This window comes from Pipistrellus kuhlii, unplaced genomic scaffold, assembly GCF_014108245.1.
Source record: "Pipistrellus kuhlii isolate mPipKuh1 unplaced genomic scaffold, mPipKuh1.p scaffold_m20_p_5, whole genome shotgun sequence".
NCBI classification, from domain to species: domain Eukaryota; kingdom Metazoa; phylum Chordata; class Mammalia; order Chiroptera; family Vespertilionidae; genus Pipistrellus; species Pipistrellus kuhlii.
The window spans coordinates 5,882,800-5,909,081 of record NW_023425551.1 but is presented as its reverse complement, the minus strand read 5'-3'; the positions used below and the strand labels follow the sequence as shown (position 1 = coordinate 5,909,081).

At 36.7% G+C, this 26,282-nt stretch overlaps 1 protein-coding gene and 1 long non-coding RNA gene across 6 annotated transcripts in view; one reads left to right on the top strand and one right to left on the bottom strand.

Moving 5' to 3' along the window:
* PCMT1 (protein-L-isoaspartate (D-aspartate) O-methyltransferase) overlaps positions 1-25,419 on the top strand; it is a 35,634-nt gene extending 10,215 nt beyond the window's left edge. The window contains exons 2-9 of one of the 5 annotated variants that reach the window (XR_004983810.2): positions 6,877-6,981; positions 8,145-8,176; positions 9,693-9,797; positions 12,740-12,860; positions 14,619-14,704; positions 17,570-17,739; positions 24,085-24,165; positions 24,663-25,419. Coding sequence is in view for 2 of the 5 variants with exons in the window: in XM_036414873.2 (XP_036270766.1) it covers positions 6,877-6,981; positions 8,145-8,176; positions 9,693-9,797; positions 12,740-12,860; positions 14,619-14,704; positions 17,570-17,739; positions 24,663-24,675 (632 nt within the window). In the remaining 3 variants the exon portion in view is untranslated. Of the gene's footprint in view, positions 1-6,876; positions 6,982-8,144; positions 8,177-9,692; positions 9,798-12,739; positions 12,861-14,618; positions 14,705-17,569; positions 17,787-24,048; positions 24,166-24,662 lie in introns of all 5 variants that reach the window. The other 4 variants (XR_004983809.2, XR_004983811.2, XM_036414873.2 and 1 more) reach the window with 4 other exon arrangements.
* On the bottom strand, positions 1,235-26,225 carry LOC118705785. The gene is made up of 2 exons (XR_004983812.2): positions 26,182-26,225; positions 1,235-1,369 (listed from the first exon to the last, which is right to left on the bottom strand). It is a non-coding gene; the product is annotated as an uncharacterized LOC118705785 (long non-coding RNA).
* Positions 26,226-26,282: the final 57 nt, after the last annotated feature.

The window sequence follows — 26,282 nt, the reverse complement described above, 5'->3', positions numbered from 1 at the left end:
GCATTGGCAGTTGTAAATATCAGATTACCAAAAATGGGGAAATTATTTAATAACTTAGTAAATGTAGCTTGGTTTAGGCATCTTTCAAAATATGGAATTGTGGGCAAAAATAAATAATAACATTATGGTGAAATTTTGGGAAACACATGGTAATGGCCTACTGAAGTTTATTCTGAGCCATAATGTGTTCAAACTTTTCCATAAATGACTTGTGACATGCTTTTAAAAACCATTTAGGGTTTTTAGTAAATTCTATATTCCTCTATAGATTAAGGAAGCAGCCACGGAAACTCACATGAGTTTGGTAGAAATATATTAACGAGTTTAAGGGAAATAATATATTTAATTTATTCTATTTTTTAGAATATGTGTGGAGCAATATATTTGATTTTAGATGTCACATTTCAAGTACCCATCTAGCGAAGAATGAATAAGTGAATATGATGATGGTTTTAAAAAACTTATGGATTGTGGATAATTGGAATTATTGAGTGAGGCTACTTAACATGAAAAAGACAAGGCTTGAAGTGATCCTGATATGTCTTTACATGTGTAAAAAACATTGGATAGAAAATTCAGTATATTCTTTGTGATTTAAGGGTTCATGAAAGTGAGTTATAAAGAGGGAGATTTCATCTTAATGCAGGAAAATGTTCTGATAATTGGAGTGGTCTGAAAGGCTGTATCGCATCAGATCTTCAAGTAGAGATCCTGGCATTGATTTATGAGGTTAGACTTGATGGCTTCTAAAGCCTCTATGACCTGGAAAGTCTATGAATCACCTCTCTGGAATTTGAATTGCATTCAGGGCTAATGAGCCACTCAAGAATTATTTTGGGAAATGAATTAGTAGAAGTCACTGGCTATTTGCATATGTCAGTAGCAGAACAGTGAAGTAGTCAGTAAGAACCTAGGTAATATCTCATTTTGAATGGCCATACCACTTATTTGCTGTTATTTTGAACAACTTATTTTCTTTTATTTTGTGTGTGTGTGTGTGTGTGTGTGTGTGTGTGTTATATTTGTATTGATTTCAGAGAGGGAGAGAGAGATAGAAACATTAATGATGAGAGAAAACCATTGATTGGTTGCCTCCTACATGCCCTTCACTGGGGGGTCATATTTCGTTTTATAACTCAATCAGTACGATACTATATATATATATATATATATATATATATATATATATATATATATGTGTGTGTGTGTGTGTGTGTGTGTGTGTGTGTGTGTGTATTGATTTCAGAGAGGGAGGGAGAGAGATAGAGAGATAGAAACATCAATGATGAGGGGGAATCATTGATTGGCTCTCTCCTGCACGTTGGACCGAGCCTGCAGCCCATGCATGTGCTCTTGACCAGAATCGAACCTGGGACTGTGCAGTCTGCAGACCAACTCTCTATCCACTGAGCCAAACCAGCCAGAGCTCACTGGGGTTTTTTTTTGTTTTTTGTTTGTTTGTTTAGTAACTTTACAGGTAGCTTGCCTAAGCTCATTTGTATAGAAATATTTTCTATTTGAGTTACTTTATCCAAAACTTATAATATTTTAAAACGAAGAGATATGTTTATCTGTTTACAATGTTTCTCTATTTGATGTGCCTACATTATTTGTAAATTTTTTAAATTACTCTGTTATTTGGAGGGTTTGTATTTATACCTTTTATAGTATTTCTCTAACCTCCTTTTTCTTATTTACCGTCTGGTCAATCAATAGTAAATGCCAACCTTTGATTCCTTCCATTGATTCCTTCCATTACCTATATGACAATGATCTATTTCTACTTTTGCCCTTTTTTCGCCTTCCATTGTTGTTGTTACTGTTGTATTTTTTAATCCTTACCTGAGGATGTTTTTTCCATTGATTTCTAGAAAGAGAACGAAACATTGGCAGGATTGGTTGCTTCCCACACCCATCCCCACTAGGCCTGGGGAACCTGCAATCCAAACTGGAAATTGAATCCACCACTTTATGGTCTGCAGGCCGACACTCTAACCTAGGGGTGTCGAACTCAATCAGAGAAGGGGCCAAAATCTAAAATCCAGCCTAAATCGTGGGCCGAACGGTTTACTGAACAGTCATAAACTGTAATTGTGATGGAAACGCAGCGGAGTGCAGTGATGACAGCGAGGTGCGGGCCACATTGCAAGGCCTGGCGGGACGGATTTGGCCCAAGGGCCTTGTGTTTGACACATGTGCTTTAACCACTGAGAAAAACTGGCCAGGGCCTCCCATTGTTTTTCATTGCATTCTTTCTACTTCATCTAAACATGTAACTTATTTTTTTACCCATGTCTCCTCCCCTTAATTTAGTTTTTACTGTACAATTGCATATGTGTCCTTTGCTCCTGTATCTCCGGTTATTTGTTGGTTAGATGGCATACATCTTCTAGAATATTTCTTAGGAAAGGCTTGTATGTACAGCATTCCCTGAGTTCTTGCACATGCAAAATGTTTTTCTTTCTATAACATTGATATTTGAAGGACAGCTTGGCTGGGTATGAAATCCTTGGCTTACATTATTTTAAAAATCATCTTTATTGAGGTAGAATTTATAGGAAAATTCACCAAATTTTAAGGTTACAATATTAAAAATGTGATGAACAAATATAGTCTCAACTACCACCCTAATGGTTATAGGACAAAGGGTCAGCAAACTACAACCCACAAGCCAAATGGGCCTGCTGTCTTTTTTTCCGAAATAAAGATTATTTTACCACAGCCATGTCCTTTCATTAGTGTTGTCTGTGCTGTTCTTACAGTACAGTGGCAGAGTTGAGTAGTTGCAGTGAAGACTATCTGGCCTGCAAAGCCTAAAATATTTACCATTTGGACCTTTACAGACATTTGTTGATATTTAATACAGAAAATTTCTTTCACTCACCAAGTTCTCTCATTCCCCTTTTGAAGATAACCTCTTCACCCCCAATACCTAGCAACCACAGGTTGGCCTTCTGCCACTAGAGTTTTGAATTCTATAGAATTTGGTATAATTGGAATGGTATAGTGTGTATTCTTTGCTGGCTTCTTCCACTAAGAGTAATGCTCTTGAGATGCATTCATGTTGTTGGATATATCAGTCGTTTGCTCCTTTTTATTGTGGACTTGCACTTTCCTTAAGTTTCTTGAAAATGCAGCTTCATTCTTGTTTTTCTTTGTATGTTGGTAGTTGAAACCTTAAGAAACCTGACTGCCTAAAATTTTTTTATTCCTATCAGGTAATTTAATTTTTTGTTTTGAAAAATTCTGAAGAAATTTTTTTCTTGCCTTTAAAGTCTGATAGTTTTATTGGTGGATGTCTTGGTGTTGTTTCTGATAATACTTTTACTCACTTTTCTGCTAAGTTTTCTTTTAAACATTAGTTTCTGTTAAATCAGCTGAAATGTTTTTATTTGCCTTTTGTTTCCCATAGACTTGGAGTTTTTTTCTTTTTCTTTTTCCTATTTTTACAATTCCAGAGCAACTTTTGTCAGTATGGTGACTTGCAGTTTCTTTAATGACTGATGGATGATATTGATAGTGATAATGGGAAAGGGGAAGGAGTTGGCGGGTCTTGCTCTTTTTTTTTCTGCGGGATCCTTAATTTTCTAGCTTCTTTCATTTCATTACCACTTCAAGAGACACTGTCCTTTCCCTGCTTACCAGATTGTCCCCCAGAAATAATGCTTTTCCTGGTTGCCACCTTTAGTCCCACTAATTTTTTAAACAACTTTTCTAAAGTATAATTCCATACACACCATATCATTCACCCATTAAAATTTTTAAATTTAGTGGTTTTCAGCAAAACCTGTTTTGGTTAAAAAATTTATTTCTGGATTATTAAAATCAAATCTTACAGATTTTAGATCTGTGAGTACAGGAATGATGCTATGTTATTATTCTTACTAGAGGTCCAGTGCACAAAATTCATGTGTGTGGGGGGGGGGCGGGGGTCACTCAACCTCACCTGCACCCTCTGGCAATCTGGGACCGCTGGCTTTCTAACCGCTTACCTCCTCCCTGCCTGCCTGATCATCCCTAACTGCTCTCCCTTGCTGGCCTGATCACCCCTAACCACCTCTGCCTTGGCCCCCACCACCATGGCTTTCTCCAGAAGGATTTCCGGAAGACATCTGGTCTAATTAGCTTATTACCCTTCTATTAGTATAGATAATCCTAAGCATGTCTGTGTCTGGTGTGTACTAGTCAATAAACATATTGAGTTAATAAGGGCTTTATTGAAAAGTTAACTATGTGCATGCTACCATGAGGATTATTGAAGTTTAACATACTACAATATATATTTAAGCTTAAAGAATAGATAGGTGGGATAAACAAATATATATTATTAACCTTGATTTACTTTTTGAAAATTTTGTTTCTTTTGGATTCTGTAGTTTATCTGCTTGATTTTCATCCATCTCGGTGGTTACTCCTTGTCATAATCTTTGAAGGCTCCACTTCTTTGCATTTCTCTTAAATGTTTACATTCGTTTTTCTTCTCTGTGTAATCTCTCTGGCCACTTTAGTTCACTTCCATTGCTTCATTTTCTGTCCATGTAATTAGAAATCTGTATCTCTCCTAGATCTCCTTCCTGAGCCACAGATCCATGTGTTCAACTGACCGTTGAATATCTCCATTTGCGTGGTTCATAGCCCCTAACTGTATAAATCAGTTATCCTTTTCCTCCTTAACTCTGGTCCTTCTTCCGGATTTCTCAAATCAATATATGACAGCATCTAAACCTCTTCCCCCTCCCCCTTTTCCAAATCTAGTCAGTCAGTTGTGTGTGTGTGTGTGTGTGTGTGTGTGTGTGTATTAGGTCTAGTAATAATTAATGTCGTTTTCTAATACTTTTTAAAATCGAATTTATTTAAACAATACAACAAAATTTAATCAACAATATAGTTGCCGTTGTTTTCTATCAATACTACTTGTGCCCAACGCTCAGGAAGCATTTTAATCCCTCTGTTGTAAAATTCTTGTGATTTTGATGCAAAAAATTCGGTCAATGCATTTTTGAGGCATTCTTCATTATTAAATTTTTTTCCAAGAAGAAAGTTTTGCAAAGAACGAAACAAATGGTAATCGGAAGGGGCAATATCAGGAGAATATGCAGGTTGAGGGAGAACTTCCCATTCCAACTGGCGCAGTTTTTCAGCAGTGATTCTTGCAGTATGCGGTTGTGCGTTATTGTGGTGAAGAATTACGCCCTTCCGATTAATCAGCGCGGGTTCTTTTTCTCTTAAAGCTTGGGCTAACCTTTCCAATTGGGCACTATACACTGCACTTGTAATGGTTTGGTTAGATGGTAAAAGTTCATAATGAAGAATTCCTTTAAAATTCCACCAAACACACATCATCACTTTTTTTGCATGCAAGTCAGGTTTTGGCGTGGGCTGCGGAGCCTCATTTTTGTCCAACCATTGAGGCTGCCTTTTCACATTAACATACAGCACCCATTTTTCATCTCCGGTAACAATTTGCTCTAAAAACGGCAAACGGTTTTGACGAGAGAGGAGCGAACTGCAAATTGTGACTCTTTGATTACGGTTGTTGTCTGTCAACTCATGAGGAACCCATTTTCCAAACTTTTGGACTTTGCCAAGTGCACACAATTGATTGGAAATTGTTTTTTGTGAACAATTTAAAGTTGTCGCAAGCTCTTGTTGGGTAATTTGAGGATTTTGCACCAAAAGAGCTTGAAGAGCTTCTTGATCAAAGTTGGACACACGGCCTCGACCACTCTTGTCATCTAACGAAAAATTTCCCTCGCAAAATTTCTCAAACCAGCGCTGGCATTTTCTGGCGCTAACTGCATCTTGACCAAGAGCACTACAGATGTTTTTTGCAGCCTCACTTGCTTTTCTTCCTAATTGGAACTCGTAAAGCATGCAGTGCCGAATATGCTCTTCATCCGCCATCTTCTTAGCCCTAGTTTTGCAACAAAAAACAAACCAAACACAAACTTTTTCAAGCAAAACTTGTTAATTGCACTTCACACGTTCTGTAGATACCACGTGTTTGAAGGTTATGTCAATACAAGTCAATGCCAAGCAAGATTTTAAACAAATGTTTAAAAACGACATTAATTATTACTAGACCCGAGATAGATAGATAGATAGATAGATAGATAGATAGATAGATATGTAGTGGGATAAAAGAAGGTTTACAGTTATGAGTATAGGAAACACAGTTTATTCTTTTTTTAAAAATATATTTTATTGATTTTGTACAGAGAGGAAGGGAGAGAGGTAGAGTTAGAAACATCGATGAGAGAGAGAGTCATCGATCAGCTGCTTCTTGCACACCAAGATATGCCCGCAACCAAGGTACATGCCCCTGACCGGAATCGAACCCAGAATCCTTCAGTCCCCAAGCCAACGCTCTATCCATTGAGCCAAACCGGTCTAAGCACAGTTTATTCTTATATTATTATTTCTTGATTATTTTCCATATAACAATTGGAAACATATTTTGCCCATCCTATTACCTTCCAAATATGACTCAAATCCTTCTACATTCTTACTGTTGTCATTGAAGACCAGGTTGTGATTACTGGACCATTGCAATAACTTCCAATCTTGTTCTCTTCCAATTCAGCCTCTACAGTGCAGCCAGAATAATTATTCTGAAATTCATCTGCTTATCTTTTTTAAAAATATATTTTATTGATTTCAGAGAGGAAGGAAGAGGGAGAGAGAGACAGCAATAGAAACAGCAATAATGAGAGAGAATCATTGATAACCTTTATCTTGCACACCCAGTGCACCCTGAGCATATGCTCTGACCTGGAATTGAACCATAACTTCCTGGTTCATAGGTCGATGCTCAACCACTGACTGATCCACACCAGCTTATTTCCAGCTTTTAAATATTTGCCTCATTCATTTCAGAAAATGGAATCATCAAGACAGATAAAGTATTTGAAGTAATGCTGGCTACGGACCGTGCCCACTATGCAAAATCTAACCCTTATATGGATTCTCCACAATCAATAGGTAAGCTTTGAATTTCTAAAAATGTCAAATTTTTACTCATTTACTCTATAATTTTTGTAAGGAAAAATGGAGTAGGACACGGATATTTATTATTGCCTTGCTGGTTTGAATGTTATGCCTTTATAATAAAGTATTATATGTTTAGGAAGTAGCTTTTCTATTTTCTCATGTATATACTATATGTAGAGAATTTTATAAACAATTTTTCTGAAAATATACTTTTAATGAAAATTTATGCGATTAAGCTGAGTGCTGAGTTGTCTTTAAGGACCTTAATGCTGACTAAGGTTGTTTTTTCCCATTAGCATCAATTTTAAAAATTAATACTAAGGATAAGTGTACTTAAGTTATCATTGACTTCTCTGCTTCACTTTCCCTGAATTTTTTGACTTATGCTTGACTTTAGAAAGTTCCATTTTTAATTCCTTCTTCTGAAGCAGGTTTTTTGCTGAGCTGCTGAGCCTTGGCAGTGGGCGCCTTTGAGGCTTAGAAGTGCCTCAGGATTCTGTGGGCCAGCTGCCATGCTTTCTTCTTTTGAAGCACTATGACAGTCAGCAGAGAAGATCCTGGGGGCTTCTGAACCCGAAGGCACCTGCTACCACCGCTCAGTGAAAATTGCTTCAGAGGCAGAAGCAGGTAAATACATTTTGAGAAAGCAGTCCCAGAAGAAACAAATTGAAAGCTGAAAACTAAGAAAGATAGTGTGAATTTACATTCGGTGATGGTATAAGAGTAAATAGAAATAGTTTATTAGTCTCTTAAGCCACTTTGCTGGTTCTCTAGTTTATTTTTAGGTTGCCAGAAATATGAAGCAGTTTAATTTTGCAAAGATTTTGCATACCTATTATATATAGAAGCTTATTTTATTTTTATAAGTCTGAAGAGAAAGCAAGTTATAAACTTACCAACTCAACTTACTGAAATCCTTCCTTTCTTAGCCAGGAGAAGAAATCTTTAAAATTAGTGGGCCTGTGGTACTAGCATTTGGCATGATTGGATTTCCTAATTTTAACTGCTGCATGACAAAGTGCAAAATAAAATTTTGTCATAAAAATGAAAATTATTCTGAAAAGTAACTAATGGATGCTAGAAAAGGAGTTACATGGAGTATTTGGTATGATTGTACAGCCGAATTTATCAGTAGTTCTCCTCTTTTTTTGCAGGTTTCCAAGCAACAATCAGTGCTCCACACATGGTAAGTTAACTTTGGTCATTTTGACTAACCAAGTCATTTCATTCTCTAATCAAGCAAAAGAGCAGAGTGAAGCCACTGGGTGACAGTTATATACCAGATTTCCTAAGAGTTTACCAAATAACCCTAAATAGAAGTAAAAGATCAATTAATTGTTTTACCTTTATAAATGTCTATAAAATACCTTAAAGATTAACAGCAACAAGTCATTGTGCTGTAATAGTTGACTTTTTCTTAATGTAAACAGTATACATTTCATTTGTAAATCCATTAGAATTTATAAAGTACTTTTTTTTAATGCATCATGACTTTTATTCACAATGATACTTCTGTGGAGAAAGCAAAATAGGAACAACTGTTTTTCTCTCCATGATATGGAAACTGAGGAGCAGTGAGCTAAAAATAATTTCCAATGTCATGGGGCTAATAAATTCAGAACCAATAGAATCCAGTACTTATGGTGTTTAATCTAGAACTCTTTTTCATAAACTGGTTGTTTTCACTTTTTAAAAAATATATATATTTTTATTAATTTCAGAGAGGAAGGAAGAGGGAGAGAGAGAGAGAGAGACAGAAACATCAGTGATGAGAGAGAATCATTGATTGGCTGCCTCCTACATGCCCCCCAATGGGGATGGAGCCTACAACCCGGGCATGTACTCTTGACCAGAATCAAACCTAGGACCTTTCAGTCTGCAGTCCAATGCTCTATCTACCAAGCTACAGTAAATTTGGCTAGAGCTGTTTTCACTCTTTAGACAAGAATCTTTGCAAAAGAATCTATGTGATTTCTTTTTGCTGAACCATTTTAAACATAATGTTTCACTGTTAGATACTTTAGTATAAATATGAAAAACTATAAAAGCACAGATACAATTCCACATCATACCCAACAATATCCCTTAATATATTCTTAACTGGTAATATTGGTTGTCTTTAGGGAGTGAAACTGGTTGGGGATGAGGATGGGAATGGTTAGAACAGGGCTGTGATAGAGATTTCACTATAAGTCATTTTGTAACTTTTGACTTTGAAGTAATTACATTTCAAAATTCACACAATGGAGATAAAAAGTTACTGAAACATTTTAAACAAATGGAAGAATTTAATCAAACAGTGAGAATTTTCTTAAGAAATTCCTGTGTAGATATAAGTACTATATTTTTTCGTTGTCTTGATAGATGACATAGTAGTAACATTGGTATGAAGTTGGCAACTTTATTCATATGCCATGGTATATATACTTTATATTCTTTAAAAAAAATTGATCTCAGAGAGGAAGGAAGAGAGAGAGAAAGATAGAAACATAATTAATGAGAGAGAATCATTGATGAGCTAACTCCTGCAAGCTCCCCAGTGGGGATCAAGCCCGCAACCTGGGCATCTGCCCTTGACCGGAATCAATCCTAGGGACTCTTCACTCCGCAGGCCAATGCTCTATCTACTGAGCCAATCAGCTAGGGCATATACCTTATATTCTTGAAAAAAAGTGAACATTTGCTTTGTTTTCTTTTGGCAGCATGCATATGCACTAGAACTTTTATTTGATCAACTGCATGAAGGAGCTAAAGCTCTTGATGTAGGATCTGGAAGTGGAATCCTTTCTGCATGTTTTGCACGTATGGTAAGACCTTTATTTTTCATTCTGGCCCCAACAGAAGCATAGTTCTACATGTCCTACTTAGGATTTTAATATAGCAGTAGGATTTTTTTTTAATTGATTTTTCACAGAGAGAAAGAGAGAGGGATAGATAAAAATCCCTATTAAAATTACTTAAATCCCTATAAAATGTCATGTAACATTTATATGTATTTTATTTTATTTTTATTTTTTTTAAATAAATCTTTATTGTTCAGATTATTACAAATGTGATCCTCTTCCCCCACTCAATTGCTCCCCTTCACCAGGTTCCCACCCCACCCTCTGTCCTTTTCCCATCCCCCATTGTCCTCATCCATAGGTGCACAGTTTTTGTTCAGTCTCTTCCCGCACCCCCACTCCCCTTTTCCCTGAGAATCGTCAGTCCACTCCCCTTCCATACCTCTGATTCTATTATATTCACCAGTTAATATTGTTCATCAGATTTTTAAATTCCCTTGGTTTTTAGATTCACTTGTTGATAGCTACGTATTTGTTGATCATAATTTTTATCTTTATCTTCTTCCTCTTCCTAAATAACCTCCTTCAGCAATTCATATAATTCTGGTTTGGTGGTGATGAACTCTTTTAGCTTTTTTTTATTTGTGAAGCTCTTTATCTGTCCTTTGATTCTGAGTGATAGCTTTGCTGGGTAGATTATTTTTGGCTGTAGGTTCTTGTTATTCATCACCTTGAATATTTCTTGCCATTCCCGTCTGGCCTGCATGGTTTCTGTTGAGAAATCAGCTGACAATCTTATGGGTGCTCCTTTATAGGTCACTACCTGCTTTTCTCTTGCTGCTTTTAATATTCTCTCTTTGTCTTTTGCTCTTGGAATTTTAATTATGATATGTCTTGGTGTGGTCCTCCTTGGATTCCTTTTGTTTGGGGTTCTGCGGGCTTCCTGGACTTGTAAGTCTATTTCTTTCCCCAAGTGGGGGAAGTTTTCTGTCACTATTTCTTCTAGTACTCTTTCGGTATCTTGCTCTCTCTCTTCTGGAATCCCCATAATTCTGATGTTGGTTCGCTTGAAATTGTCCCAGAGGTTTCTTACACTATCTTCAACTTTCTGGATTCTTTTATCTTCTCCCTTCTGCAGAGGAGTGTCCTCTGGCTCTTTGTGTTCTAAATCTTTGTCTTGATTCTTGCGATCTTCTAGTCTGTTTTTAGGACTTTGTATAATATTTTTTATTTCAGACAATGTTTTCTTCATTTCTTGTTGATTCCTTATTATTTCTACAATAGTTGCTCCCTTTTCATATCCTCATAGGTCTCATTTATTTTATCGGCCTTTTTTAGGATATTGTTGAATAACCTTATAACTGTAGTTTTGAACTCAATGTCCAATCTTTTCTTTTCCTCCATCTCCTTCCTTTGTGTCCTTCTTCTTGTCTGCATTTTAGTTGTTTCCCTGATTTGATGGAATAGCTTTGTGTGCTAGGTGTTCTGGTAGAGCCCAGTAGCACAGCCTTCCCAGTTACCTGCAGTGGACAGTCTTGGTGTAGCCCTTTGTGGGCTGTGTGTGCAGTCTTGTTGCTAAGCCTTGCTTATTGTTGGTATCACTGGGAAGCGTTGATCTCCAAGCCAATTGGCTGTGAGGATCAGCAGTGTCTCAGCTAGGAGGGTTTCCGTACTCTGCTTGAATAGGGCAGGGTCTTGGGGTGGCGCAGACAATCTTTGGTTCCCTGTCAGTCTCGCCTTAGAAAAGTCCTGTTCGTGGAGAGTTTTGGAAGATTGGTTGCAGGCACGTGCGCACCTCTTTGGTAAAGGCGCAGACAAGCTTTGGATTCCTGCAAGTCCCTCCTTAGAAAAAGCCAGCCTCTGGGAGAGCTTCTGTGCTCAGCCACAGGTAGGGCGGAGTCTCGGGTTGGTGCAGACAAACTTTGTTTTCCCTTTGGCTCCTCCCCAAGTCCCGCAGTAATGGCCTCTGACTTCACACACCTCCAAGAGATCTCTGCCCACTGCCTGACAGTCTGGCCTTTCCCTGTCTGGGGGCGTTTATCAGAGCAATAGGGTGATTCTGTTTTCCCTTCGGACAAGAAAGCCAGCTGCGTTAGCTGTTCGCCCTCTCTGCGCCAGGAGTAAGCCAGTAGCGAACTCAGCCCGGCCCGCCCTCTCTGCGTGCAGGGAGTAAGCCAGCAGCAATCTCAGTCCGGCCCTTCCTCTCCTCACCGGGATTAAGCCAGGGCCTTTTCGCGCACACAGTTCTCCGTACCTTCACAGTTCCTGAGGTTCAGCGTGCCTTCTCTCTCCTTCCCAGATGGCAGAGCCTCCTCTCAACCAACCGTCTGGCGCTTCAGGGCAATGCCTCCCCTGTTTTTCAGTTCTAAATTCAAATTTGTTGTGGTAGGCTGCATTCGGGTGTCTACCCTATGCCGCCATCTTGGTTTCTCTCTATATGTATTTTAATACGTATATATTTTAATCCTCACAGGATATGTTTATTGATTTTAGAGAGAGGAAGAGAGAGAGAAACATCAATCACTTGCCTCCCATACTCACCCTGACAGGGGATTGAACTCACTAACCTTTTCAGTATATGGGACGACACTCCAACCAACTGAGCCACCTGGCCAAAGCTGTAATTTTAATATGTAAAGTCACACTTCTAGATTTATTATGAGTAAAAATGATTGCATTAACTACTATTTAATACTGGCAGTTAAGTCCTCCATCATGGTGCAGAATTTAAAGATTATAAATTGAAGAATGATAGCATTTTTCTTAGTATTATAATTAAAATTGATTCTAGCTTTTTAATTACTGAAATATAATTATTCATTTGTGAGTTATAGTTGAGAAGGTTGCAATAGCTAAATAATGTATAATTATCCAAATTGTCTTCATTTCTCATTGCACAATATAACTTTACATTAGGAAGCAATTTAATGACATAATGTGAGCTATTGAATTATTCTCATTTCCAGGTTGGAGCTAGTGGAAAAGTCGTAGGAATTGATCACATTAAAGAGTTAGTAGACGACTCAATAAACAATGTCAGAAAAGACGATCCTACACTTTTGTCTTCAGGAAGAGTGCAACTAGTTGGTGAGTATCAGAAAACTTAAAAAATTTCCTCTCTGCAGAATTTGTATTTTCAGATGTTCCCAATGCAAACTAAATAACAGAGCTAATTAATGCATTTTTAAAACATTTATTTCAAAGTACTAAGTAAGAAAAACGGTTCCTTGAAAATGTTATGCTAGTTCTACCTTGGCCGTGGGTGACATGACTGTTAACTTTTTCAGAAAGTGCCATGTTGAGTTCTTTCTTTATTGCTTTTTAAGAAATAATGCCAAAGTAACGAGTGTTCATTATAAAAAAATGTAAACAGTGCAGAGATGTGTAAGATAAAAAGAAAACCCCTACTTTTCCCTTTTAACTTTTCTAGACATATAAATATATGTATGAATAAATTTTCTTTAACTCATACTATACATATTGACCTATAATTTGCTTTTTTTCCATTCAGTAATATACAATGGACATATTTACATAGGAGCACATTTTGTATTGTGAAAAATAAAAAACATTTAAAATGTATAAAGCATAAATGGGAAGCTTAATAAATATTTGTTTAATTGCCACACTAATCAAGAAATGGAACATTATTCATACCTTGGTTCCTCAACTTCCTTTTTTCCTCACCATAACTCCCTTCCTTCTCCCTACCAATATTATTATTCCCATGCATTTGCTACTAATTGTATATTCAAAAAAAAGAAATGTTTCCTTTAATTTTGAACTTTAGACAAATGGAATCATACAGTATACATTCTATAATGAATGACTTCTTTCAGTATTATGTATGTAAGATTCACCTATCTTTTTGCATACAGTTCATTTTTATTACTGTACAGCATTCCATTTTAAGAACATCACCAAAATTTGTTAATTCTACTGTAGATGTGTATTTTAGTTGCTTCTAACTTGGGGATATTCACAATGCTGCTATGACCACATTTATTCCTAAGTCCAGATATATACACACACACACACACACACACACACACACACACACTCTCATTATACAGCACTCATTTCTGTAGGAGTCTTATGGTATGTTCACAGGGTTCCCATAGATATTGCAAAACTGTATGAAAGTGATTGAACCAATTTACATTCCCACCGGCAATGTATCAGGTTTTCTATTGCTCTACCAACACTTGGCATTACTAGATTTTTCTTTTTGCCTACTTAGCGAGTGTATAACAGTATTTCTGTGATTTTAATTTTGTATTTTCCTATTAACCAATGAGGTTGAACACTTTTTCATATGGTTGGCTATTTAGATTTTCATTTTTGGGAACTGCCTATTCAGATATTGAGTTTTTCTTTGAGTTGTATGACCTCTAGAGACTAACTCTTTGTCTATTTATACATATTATAAATCTCTTCTCTCACTATGTGGCATTCCTTTTCACTCTCATATTGGTACTTTTTAGATAAATAGAAATTTTAATTTTAATGTAGCCAGACTTAACAATTTTTTCCAGTGCTTTTTGTGTCCTACTTACGGCTCCTCTGAAATCACGAAGACATTTTTCTGTGTCGTTTTTCAAAAGCTTTGTTATTTTAGCTTTTCACATTTAGGTATTTGATCTTCCTGACATTGATTTTTGTGTATGTATGATGAGTAGGGGTACAAGTATATAGTTTTTCCATATGCATATTCATTTGTCCAGCATCTTTTATTTAAAAAAAAATTGTTTAAAAACAAATAAAGCTATCTTTTCCTGCTGTAAAGTCTTCACACTAAGGCATCCTATCTGAACAGGCATTGAAAGCATACTGTTTTTCTTTCAGTGGGGGACGGAAGAATGGGATATGCTCAAGAAGCCCCTTACGATGCCATTCACGTAGGAGCTGCAGCCCCCGTTGTGCCCCAGGCAGTGAGTTGTTTCTGTGTTTGTGTGCTTCATTCAACTAAGACTCTCAAAGATTTACAGATAGATGACTTGTAGACAATGTTAAAAACATAGACTTTTATGTCATGCATTTATTTACAGTTAGTAGACAATACTTTTTCCATTTGCAAATCCTATATAATAAAGAGGTGATATGCAAATTGACCATCACACAATATGGTCGACCCCATGTGGTCAAAGATGGCCACCCCAATGTGGACACAAGATTGCTGCCACAAGATGGCCGACAGGGTAGAGAAGTTGTGGGCTATCAGGCCAGCAGGAAAGCAGTTGGGGGCGACCAGGCCTGCAGGAGAGGGCAGTTGGGGGCAACCAGGCCTGCCGGGGAGGACAGTTAGGGGCGACCAGGCCATCAGGGGAGGGCAGTTATGGATGACCAGGTTGGTAAGGTGGGCAGTTAGGGGCAATCTGGTTGGCAGTGGAACAGTTAAGCATCAATCAGGCTGGCAGGGGAGTGCTTTAGGGGTGATCAGGCTGGCAGGCAGAATCAGTTAGGGGCAATCAGGCAGGCAGGCAAGCGTTTGGGAACCAGCAGTCCTACATTGTAAGAAGGATGTCTGACTGCCCATTTAGGCTCAATCCTATGGGCAGTCTGACATCCCTTGAGAGGTCCCAGAGTGGAGATGGTGTAGGCTGGGCTGAGGGACAGCCCTCCCACCCCCAACCCCCACACGAATTTTGTGCACTGGGCCTCTAGAACAATAGTTGTATAAATGACATCAAGGTTACTAAACTCCAGCTCATGGCTGTCTTTTGAAACGGTATTTGATACAGCAAAGAATGAGTCTACCAGTGGAATTGGGGAAAATATCTTTGGAATTCATGACCTGATAATCACTTGGCATTTATTAAATACCAGGATATGAAAGATTATTAAGTGCCTGGGAGGAACCAGGAATATTTGTCATACATTTTACCCTCACAGAGCTTATACTCTAGAAGAGATGTGTCATACATGTAACAGGGAGATTTGTGATGTGATAGCATATCATTAGCATGTGACATATATTGAATGAAAAATAAAATCCTACTGTAGGAGTTCAAGGTAGCAAAAAGAATTTGCATAGACTGGTCAAGGAGACTTCATACAAGAATGGAACTTGAACAGATCTTCAGAATGGGAGAATTTGCATTGCTACAATGAGAGAGAAAGATATTGCAGTATTATATATTACAGTTGAGTCAAGGAAATATTTAAGTACAAAATTGATTTTTAACTTTCTGAGATTCTGGTAAGCTTGTATCAGCCCTTAATAATCCTTGGTTAAGCTCACTGAAATCTTAGGTTTCTATTACATAGGAGTTTTATGTAGTTCTTGACCATAACTACATGATGACTAGTTACATTGTCTTTTCTGCCCGGTCTCATCCACTCTCCAACCTGGAAAGGGTTCTTTTTGTTTAGATCAGTCATGAGACACTAAAAATTGGAGAATTTATTCTAATCATTGACTTCTACTTACTGGTTAAGTGACTTTAGGAAAATCACTTTTTCTCTCTGGTTCTGTCATCTTTGTGTGTGTGTGTGTGTGTGTGTGTGTGTTTAAGACAAAACCAGTGGATTTTAAACACATTTAAATTGAAATAGTAACGTGGTGCAGAAAAATATACAAGTAAAAAAACACACAACACTATACGTCATCAATGAATAGCTCAAATAATTTTTATATATGAACACACACATGATCAGTAGTTATTTTAACTTAAGAAAGAATATCAGCTGCCTGGTAAAAACAATTAAAATCTCAAATAGAAATGTGTTTAAATGAAGGGGCTTGGGTACAGGACTCATGTTCTCTACTAAAACCCTGTGAGGTGATCTCAGGACATTTCTAGCTTTATTGCAATATGATTTTAAACACAGTAGCACTTGCAAGTATTATAGGGATCTTTTATACATGCTGAAGGGGCTTTCCAGTTTTAAGATAACAGAGTAAAGATGTTTATATTCTTCTTGGATGTCACCCAAAACAACTAGAAAAACAAAAACAGGAACATAACTTCTATGTTCAACTACCTAGGAGAGTCTACTTGCAAACCTGAACTCTGAAATGTGTGAAGATAGAAGAGAAATGGAGAAATAACTGGCCCAGTAAGGTAGATGAAGTGAAACCAAAGAGGCAGCAGAGGGCTGTCAATGCCTAAGTCTTAAGTAATAAAATTTCCAAGAACTGAAGGACATGATTCTATAGTTTAAAAAGAACTGTGTCCAATACAATTAATTTTTTAAAAGAAAAAGGAAAAAAGAACCACAACATCACTATGAAATTTCAGAATACTAAGTATAAAGAAAAGATTCTAAAAGTTTTCAGAAAAACAAAAAGGATAAATCTGTTAAGAATTGGTACCCGACTACAAAATAGCAGCATTAGAATCAATAGGGCAAGGGAACAGACCATCACAGTTCTAAACAGAAAATTATTTCTAACTTTGAATTCTGTATGCACACATATTGCCAAACATGTAGACTAAAGATAGTTTTAGACTCACAAATCTCAACCACTCTCTCTCAAATATTCCATGCACTATTTCACTGAATGCTTCTAGAGGAGTTGCTTTAATTATATCAGAAAAAAGTGAGAAAGGAGAGAAATAATAGCAAAAACCAAAACTAGGAAGCCAGAGGATCTAGGAAGCTGGGACATCATTTTCAGGAGAGAGGCAATGAGTAAGTGGGAATTGAGGGATAAGTTTAACAATCTAAGTATGCGTGTACCAAATAAAGTACATTTGTACTTTCTGCCCTAGGACAGTGAAGCCTGTTTATAGAGATGAAAAAATCTATAACTTTGCATGTATGTGTTTTTCTTTTTTCTTTTTTCCTTTTAGCTAATAGACCAGTTAAAGCCGGGTGGAAGATTGATACTGCCTGTCGGTCCTGCGGGTGGAAATCAGATGCTGGAGCAGTACGACAAGCTGCAAGATGGCAGTGTGAAAATGAAGCCTCTGATGGGAGTGATCTACGTGCCTTTAACAGATAAAGAAAAGCAGTGGTCCAGGTGGAAGTGATTTTACCTTCTGCTCTTTCTTCTTCCACACATGCAAGGTGAAAGGGTGTGGATTTTAAGACATTAGCCTGCAAGAGCTGCTTTTTTGGTCATTCTATGCCGCTCCATTTTAACATCAGAAATTCACTACATTAAAAATGTAGAAAAGTGTTGCATGGTCTGCCCTTTTTTTTGTTAAACTCACATCTTTGGGGAAGGGTGGGTGAGACTTGGTTGGCACAAGGTGTTTTTTAAACGGCAGTTTAGTGCTGTCTAAGGAGATCTTATCATCCGCCACTCTGTGTCTATATTTCCAAATCGTTTGTACAGATGCTGGGTGGTCATGGAAGCAAACACTTTGCTTTAAAGAGAAGAGGCCATCCTTTCCTGCCCGTCCACTCTCTGGTGTGGCATTGTTGTAAAGGGAAAGAAGGGAAGAGAGGTTCTTGTCCCAGTTTTCCAAGGTGTCAGCTTCCCAGAGAGGACATTCATCCTCTCAGCCTGACATCTCTTCCATCAGGTTCCTGGATGTCGGGCAGCCTATGCCTGCTTCATACTCAGCTGTTGTGTAAGAGCCACTGTAACAAGTAAACTTATTGCCCTTTTAAAGAACAGGCCAGCCAGTTTTAACCTACTTCAAGTTCCTGGGGAAAGGAAGGGATTCTGTCAACGCAGAGTGAGTGCCCAGGTCTCACAAACCCCCCCAAAGGGCCAGCAGCATGCAGTAGCCTCCAGCACAGCATGGCTCAATTCGACCCTGTTTTGTTGTACCACTCAGCGTAATCAGAATATTTTGTTTGAAGCCAAGATTTCTTCTTCTCCCCGCTCCCTCCATGGGGAGGAGTGAGGTCAGAAAGTAAAAGTGACATTAGCTAAGACCACTTGGAATTAAATGCCAAAATAAGAAAGGTTTAACAGTTTCCTTGTTTTAGAATCCATTTTTATTTGACAGATATTTATTTTAAGACCATTATTTTCTTAATGAGTAGCATGGTGATTTAAGTATAATAGATATCTTAATTTTGTTTTTTAATGAGTGTTTAATTGCAAAAATGGTAATGAATGTAACTTAGTTTGTTCAAACTGAGTTTTACTTTTAACTAAATTCTGATTGGCCATTTCTGGGATTCTTACTAGGAATTGCATATTATTCTTCACCTAATGTAGTTATAAAGTTGTTTTCTTTGAATTCTAACCTAGAGCACAGCCACTTCTTAAAAACAAACTAAAAAGCTATCAGTCTTGTCAGTTATAATCAGATGTGGTATAACAATGAATTACAACCTTCCTTCACCTTTCTTTTAGTATAGTTATACCATTATATATTTGTATGATTGCTGTTGTATAAAGGGGCAAACATATCATTGAAATTTGATATTAAATAAGAGTTCAGATTTTTATTTATATTTAAAATTTTATAAACAATAAATATTAGTACTGAGCATTCTATCTATAATTTAATGAAGGAAAGGGGTATTTTGTTTTTATAATCAGAGGTGTTTTTATTTTATTTTATTGATTTCATAGAAGGAAGACAGAGAAACATTAATGATGAGAGAGAATCATTGATCATCTGCCTCTTACACACCCCACACTGGGGATCAAGCCTGGAACCCGGGCATGTGCCCTGACCGGGAATTGAACAGTGATCTCCTGGATCTGTGAGCCACACGGGCAGGCCAGAGGTGGAATTTTTTTGTTGTTAATCCTCACCTGAGCATATTTTTCCATTGGTTTTTAGAGAGAGTTGAAGGGAAGAGGAGAGACAGAGACTAACACCAAGAGTAATTTGTTTTATTGTGAAACACGTTTCAGTTTGAGGACCTTCTTAATATATTTATTCATTAAGTATGTGTGTGCCCACTATGCCAGGCACTGGACTAGTTCAGGAATATACAGCTGTGACTTTGAAACTGACCATTCATAGTTATATGGGAGATTAAAAAAAAAATCAAAAGATAAGAAAAACAGGCAATTACTGGCATACCTGTTTTATTGTGGTTTGCTCTGTTGCATTTTGCAGATACTGTTATTTTACCAATGAAAGGTTTGTTGGCAACCTTGGGTTGATAAGTCTGTCGGTGCCATTTTTCCAACAGCATTTACTCAGTTGTGTCTCTGAGTTACATTTCAGTAATACTTAAACTATTTCAGACTTTTTTTATTTTATTGCTGTATTTGTGATGATCTGTGATTTTTTTTTTTTTTAATCTGTGGTTTTTGCTGTTGCTATTGTAATCGTTTGGATTGCCATAAGCCACATCCATATAAGATGGTTAACTTAATTGTTAATTGTTGTTTGTGTTCTGACTGTTCCACCAACTGGCTGTTCTGCTCTCTCACTCCCTCTCCTGGAGCCAATTAATAATCCTACAATGGCCTCTAAGTGTTCAAGTGAAAGGAAGAGTTGCATGTCTCTCACTCTAAATCAAAAGTTAGAAATGGCCGAGACCGGTTTGGCTCAATGGATAGAGCGTCGGCTTGGGGACTGAAGGGTCCCGGGTTCGATTCCGGTCAAGGGCATGTACCTTGGTTGCGAGCATATCCCCAGTAGCGGGTGTGCAAGAGGCAGCTGATCGATGACTCTCTCTCATCGATGTTTCTAACTCTCTATCTCTCTCCCTTCTTCTCTGTACAAAATCAATAAAATATATTTTTAAAAAAATGATTAAGCTTAATGAGGAAGGCATGTCAAAAGCTGAGACAGGCCGAAAGCTAGGTTTCTTGTGCTAACAGTTAGCCAAGTTGTGAATGCAAAAGCAAAGTTCTTAAAGTAAATTTAAAGTGCTACTCCTGTAAAACGTGAGTAGTAAGAAAATGAAACAGCCTATTGCTGATATATCAGGAGAAAGTTGCAGTGGTCTGTACATAAAAGAACAAACCAGCCACAACATTCTCTTAAGCCAGAGCCGAATCTCTGGAAAGATTCTAAACCTTTTCAGTTCTCTAAAGTCTGAGAGAGGTGAAGCTGCAGAAGTTTGAAGCTAGTAGATAATTGGTTTACGGTGTTTAAGGAAAGAAGGTCATCTCCAGATGCATCCAGAGCTGATGTAGAAGCTGCAGCAAGTTATCCAGAAGCTCTGGGTGGGATAATGAATGAACATGGCTACGTTAAACAATAGATTTTCCCCGGAGCCAGGTTGGATCAGTGTTTGGAGGAGTTCAAGGCTTCTGTAGAGGAAGTAGCTCCAGATGTGGTGGAGATAGCGAGAGAACTAGAACTAGAAATGGAGCCTGAAGATGTGACTAAATTACTGCAATCTCATGGTAAAACTTTAAAGGGCTAGGAGTTACTTCTTGTGGATGAGCAAAGAAAATGGTTTCTTGAGATGGAATCTCCTCCTGGTGAAGAGGCTGGGAAGATTAATGGAATTACAACACAGGATTTAGAATATTACATAAACTTACTGATGAAGTAGTACAGGGTGAAGAGGATTGACTCCAATTTTGAAAGAAGTTCTGTGGGTAAAATTCTATCAAATGGCATCACATGATACAGAGAAATTGTTCGTGAAAGGAAGAATCAGGTGATTTGGCAAACTTTTATTGTTCTTATTCTAAGAAGTTGCCACAGACATCCCAGCCTTCAACAACCCACCACCATGGCCAGTCAGAGCCATCAACATTGAGGCAAGATGCTACCTGCAAAAGGTCGTGACTCACTGATGGCTCAGTGAAGGTTCCCATTTATAAACAAGATATTTTTTCCAGGGGCAGGGGGAGAGAGGAAAAGTAGAGGGGGGAAGGAAAGACACTGGCATGATGAAATATTTAGCACATATATAGACATTTTTTAGAGACTCTAGAAATTTAGGATACCATATGCTACTTTTTATTATAAATGAGTTCTAGATGTAAGACAAAGATAGATAAGATGATGTAGAATTTTGAACATTATAGAAAATAACTTGAAAGTTATACAGATTTTGTAGTATTAGTTGTGACAAGGTTATACAATGATGGGTAAGAGTTTTTGGTTTTTCTTGGTGCAAAAAATGTTAAAAATCAGGTCTATAAACTTAATTTATTTTTTTCACTTTAGTGCTATACATTTCCTTCTGTTTGTTTTTAACAATACTGTTACTGACACCAAAGTAATGCATGTGCATATAAAAAGAGAAAAAAGTACAAAGAATTAAGTAAAATCACCCATAATCCCAGAACCCAGAGATAACGACTATAAATATTTTGGTAATTTTTTTTTTTACTCTTTTATCCATGACTATGTACATCTCTTAAATTCCTGAGTTCCATCAGCAGCATTATTTTGTAATCTTTTCATTTCATAAAATATCAACATTGTTGCCATCATTACACATTGATTTACGGTATTTTCCTGGTTTTATTGAGATACTTGACGTATGGTGTGGTGCAAGTTTCAAGTGTATAGAATAATACTTGATATATGCTTATATTCTAAAGTAATACCACAATAAGGTTAGTTTTATAGTTTCAGGTCCTCTATCCAAGTCTTTAATCCATTTTGAGTTTAATGTTTTCGTGTGCATAGTGTGAGATAGGGGTCCAATTTCATTATTTTTTATGTGGCTGTCCAGTTTTCCCAGCATCATTTATTGAAGATACTATTGTTTTTCTGCTGTGTATTTTTGGCTTATTAATTAATTGGCCATATATGTGTGGGCTTATTTCTGAGCTTCCTTTTCTGTTCCATTGATCTATGTTTTTATGCTAATACCTATTGTGATAACTTTAGCTTTGTAATATAATTTTAAGTCAGGATGTGTTATGTCTTCACCATGTTCTTCTAATATTATTGCTTTGGGGTTTTGGGGGTTTTATACAAAGTTTAGGAGTGCTTGTTTTATTTTTGTGAAAAATGCTGTTGGAATTATGATGGGGATTGCATTGAATTAGTAGATTGCTTTGGATAGTATGGACATTTTAACCCAATTAATTCTTCCAATCTGTGAGCATAGAATATCTTTTCATTTATTTGGGTCTTCAATGTCTTATTAATATCTTACAGTTTTTAGTGTATAAATCTTTTACTTCATTATTTAAATTTATTCCTGGATATTTTATTCTTTTTTATGCAATTGTAAATGGGATTGTTTTCTTAATTCCTCTTTCCAATAGTTCATTATTAGTGTATAGAAATACAACTAATTTTTGTGTATTGATTTTGTGCCTTGCAATTTATTGAATTAGTATATTCAAACACTTTTTTAGTGGAGGCTTTAGGGTTTATAATATGTCATCTGCAAAAAGAGACAGTTTTATTTCTTCTTTTCCGATTTTGATGCCTTTTATTTCTTTTTCTTGCCTAATTGCTCTGGCTAGGATTTCCAGTACTATGTTGAATAAAACTGGCAAGAGTGGGCATCCTTGTCTTGTTCCTGATCTTACAGGAAAAGCTTTCAGCTTTTCACCGTTGAGTATGATGTTAGCTGTGGGCTTGTCATATGTGGCCTTTATTATGTTGAGGTACGTTCCCTCTATACCCAGTTTGTTGAGAGTTTTTATCCTTTATCTTTAAAAAAAATTTTTTTTTTCTAAATGGAGAGGATATTTGGAAATGTACTATGTTATTGGGCAATAAAGGTATTTATTTACAATATCCTTAATGCCTTGTAACAGGTGAATAAACTGTGGTTAATTATTTAAAAAACAACAGTGGAATCTTTAATTCATATATAAAAAGCACAAGTTAATTTAATTTATGAATTGAGTACTTTGCAAGTACTGATAATTTAATGCTTGCATGATATTAAGTAAAAGCTATCCTATGAGAAATAAAGTACTTAAGTTATTTAGAAGACTATATTAAGTGGAACCAGAACTGATGATTTATTGTTTAAAAGATAGCCCAGTGCTATATGATAAAGGTAGCTTATGGGAGAAGTAATTTTTAAAATATTTTCTTGTACAATTTACCAAATTCAATTTAAAATAAATATTATCTGATAATTCCTTAATTCACCACTTACCTGGGAAATTTTAGCTCTTTATTTACCTTCCTTTTAAATTTATTTTAATACTTTAAAAAAAAATCTTTCTATTACAGAACAGTTGTACAAATGGTGCAAAGAACTGAATCTCTTCATCCAGAGTTACCAATTATTAACATTTTTCCACGTTTGCTTTCTCACTCCTTCCCTCCCTATATACCCATATATGTAATTTTTTTTTTCCTGAATCGTTTGAGAGTATTGCAAACATCACATTTCTTTACTACTTCAGTGACCAAAACACTTAGAATATCCTGAGAGATGAAGCTTTTAGACTTTTCAGGTAGCTTTATTTTTTCACTTTTAACAGCTTTATTAAGGTGTAATTTACATGCCGTACCATTTATTTTAGATTGCATTTTTGTTCCTTCCTTCCTCTCACTGGCAGTTGCTGGTACAGTGCTACACCTGGCTGAGCGAATGGTTTCTTTTGGAGCTGATAAAGCTGCCTTATGAAATCAGCTGACAGGTATATTATACCTACAGATGATGCTTTCCCCAAAAACGTTTGGGTTGATAATGACCCACTCAACAACTCCTAACAGATGTTTTAAGAAAAAGCTAAATTTTTGTCCAATTCTGTGACTGTAACTGTAAAAATTTACTTGAACTCAAATACTCATCATCATTTTACAATCAACAGTATTAGCAAGATCCTAGATCTAAAACTAACTTCTCTGAATTTTTGGTCTTGAAAGAAGAAGGTTATCTTTAGGATTAAAAAGAAAAGAAATCAGGTACTTTAGGTTTCATTCTTCATTCTTAATTTGCATGAGAGATGTTTGAAATGGCTGATTTCCATTTTTTGCTTTGACGGGACCGTTTGCTCTTTTTATTTTAAATAATAAATTGCTTGGGGATCAGTGTATTTTTACCGATTTAATTGTTGTATCTGAACTATTATGAAGCCAAGTTTTGCAGTATGTAACTCCTACTTACACGTTTCTCTCTTTTTTCCGCCCCCAGGGACGAACTGTAAAAGCAACATCAGCTTGACCAGTATATAATATTACAGTGGATTGCTCATCTCAATCCTCAAAGCTTTCGAAAACCACAGTATCACAGCTTGTTTTGGACTTTGTTACACTCTTTTTTTCAGCATGAAAATGTGTGGTTTTGTTAGGATTTCTAATTCTTCAAAGAGGCACAAAAGCCAAATTGGTAGAGAAAGGATGCAAAGTATGCATTTTACTTTTAAAATATTAAGCGAAGGCGTTCTGCAAAATGGGAAAGTTAGGTTTTTAACTGATTTGGAAGAGTGGTTTTTCTTTTCTTAGACACTTAATTCTGTTCCAATGTTTTTCAGATTGAGTTTGTGTATCAGATAACACCACCATTCACAAGTTAGACTTCTTTATTTTTGTGATGTCTGTGAGATGCTACTAAGAAAATAGAGATGAGCTTCCTATTTAAAGCTTTTGATGTGGTGTCATAGAATAGCATGTTGTAGATACAATCAGCTGCTTTGGTACCTTAAAACTAAGCAATTGTACATATTAACATTTAAGAAGGTGGAAAGTGATATTCCTTAACACTCAGATTGGACATAATTGACATAGTTAATTTCTCTTTAAAATTATAATAGACTTCCAGCTTAGTATTATTTTTTCTGTTTCTAACTTGCTGCTGATAATGTATATGAATTTAATGTGCTGTGTAAGCTGTGTCTTAGTTACTGAACAGTTTATGCAGTGCTGCTTTGCCAAATAAAGTTAAAAGTAAAGAGGCACTGGTGGTGTTTGAATGTATAATGAACAGCATTTCCACCAGATACAGAATGCTGACTAAGATCACAGAAAAAAATTATTTCTCTGGTGCTCCATTTTGTGAAATATGAATGGCATTAATTCAGCTGTACATTTGCAGAATGAATGTGACTGTTTCTTGAGAACAAGTACTACACCTCACTTACTTTGCTTTGCTTCACACAGGGTTTTTCCTCTTGTAGATGTACAATAAATGCAGGATGAGTGAGCAAATGAATTGACTGAATGTCAGGCAAGAAAGAGCTGTGTTTAGGATAAATTTACCAAAATCCATCTCTCACCTATAATGGCTTTATTATAATGACTATAAATGAATTTCAAAAAGTCAGGAGCACTTTGGGATCTTGTTTAATATTGTGGCTTTATACCTTTTATAGTGGGATCTTGGTTTTTTCGGGGTTTCAGAGCTTGAAGCAAGATGAGCACTAGAGCTAACAGAACTAGCACTCTCAGCAAAGCCCTTCGACTGCTGTGCCCAAACGCATGTGATTCTGACAAGTGGATGCTGAGCGAGGATGCAAGGCACCTCTCCCCCACTTTTTTTTTTTTTTTAACAGTTTTTTTTTTTTAAATATATTTTATTGATTTTGTACAGAGAGGAAGGGAGAGAGATAGAGAGTTAGAAACATCGATGAGAGTCATCGATCAGCTGCCTCTTGCACACCCCCTACTGGGGATATGCCCGCAACCAAGGTACATGCCCTTGACCGGAATTGAACCCGGGACCCTTCAGTCCCCAAGCTGACGCTCTATCCATTGAGCCAAACCGGTCTCGGCTCTCACCCACCTCTTAACGTCCTAACCCTCTCTTCCTTAAAAA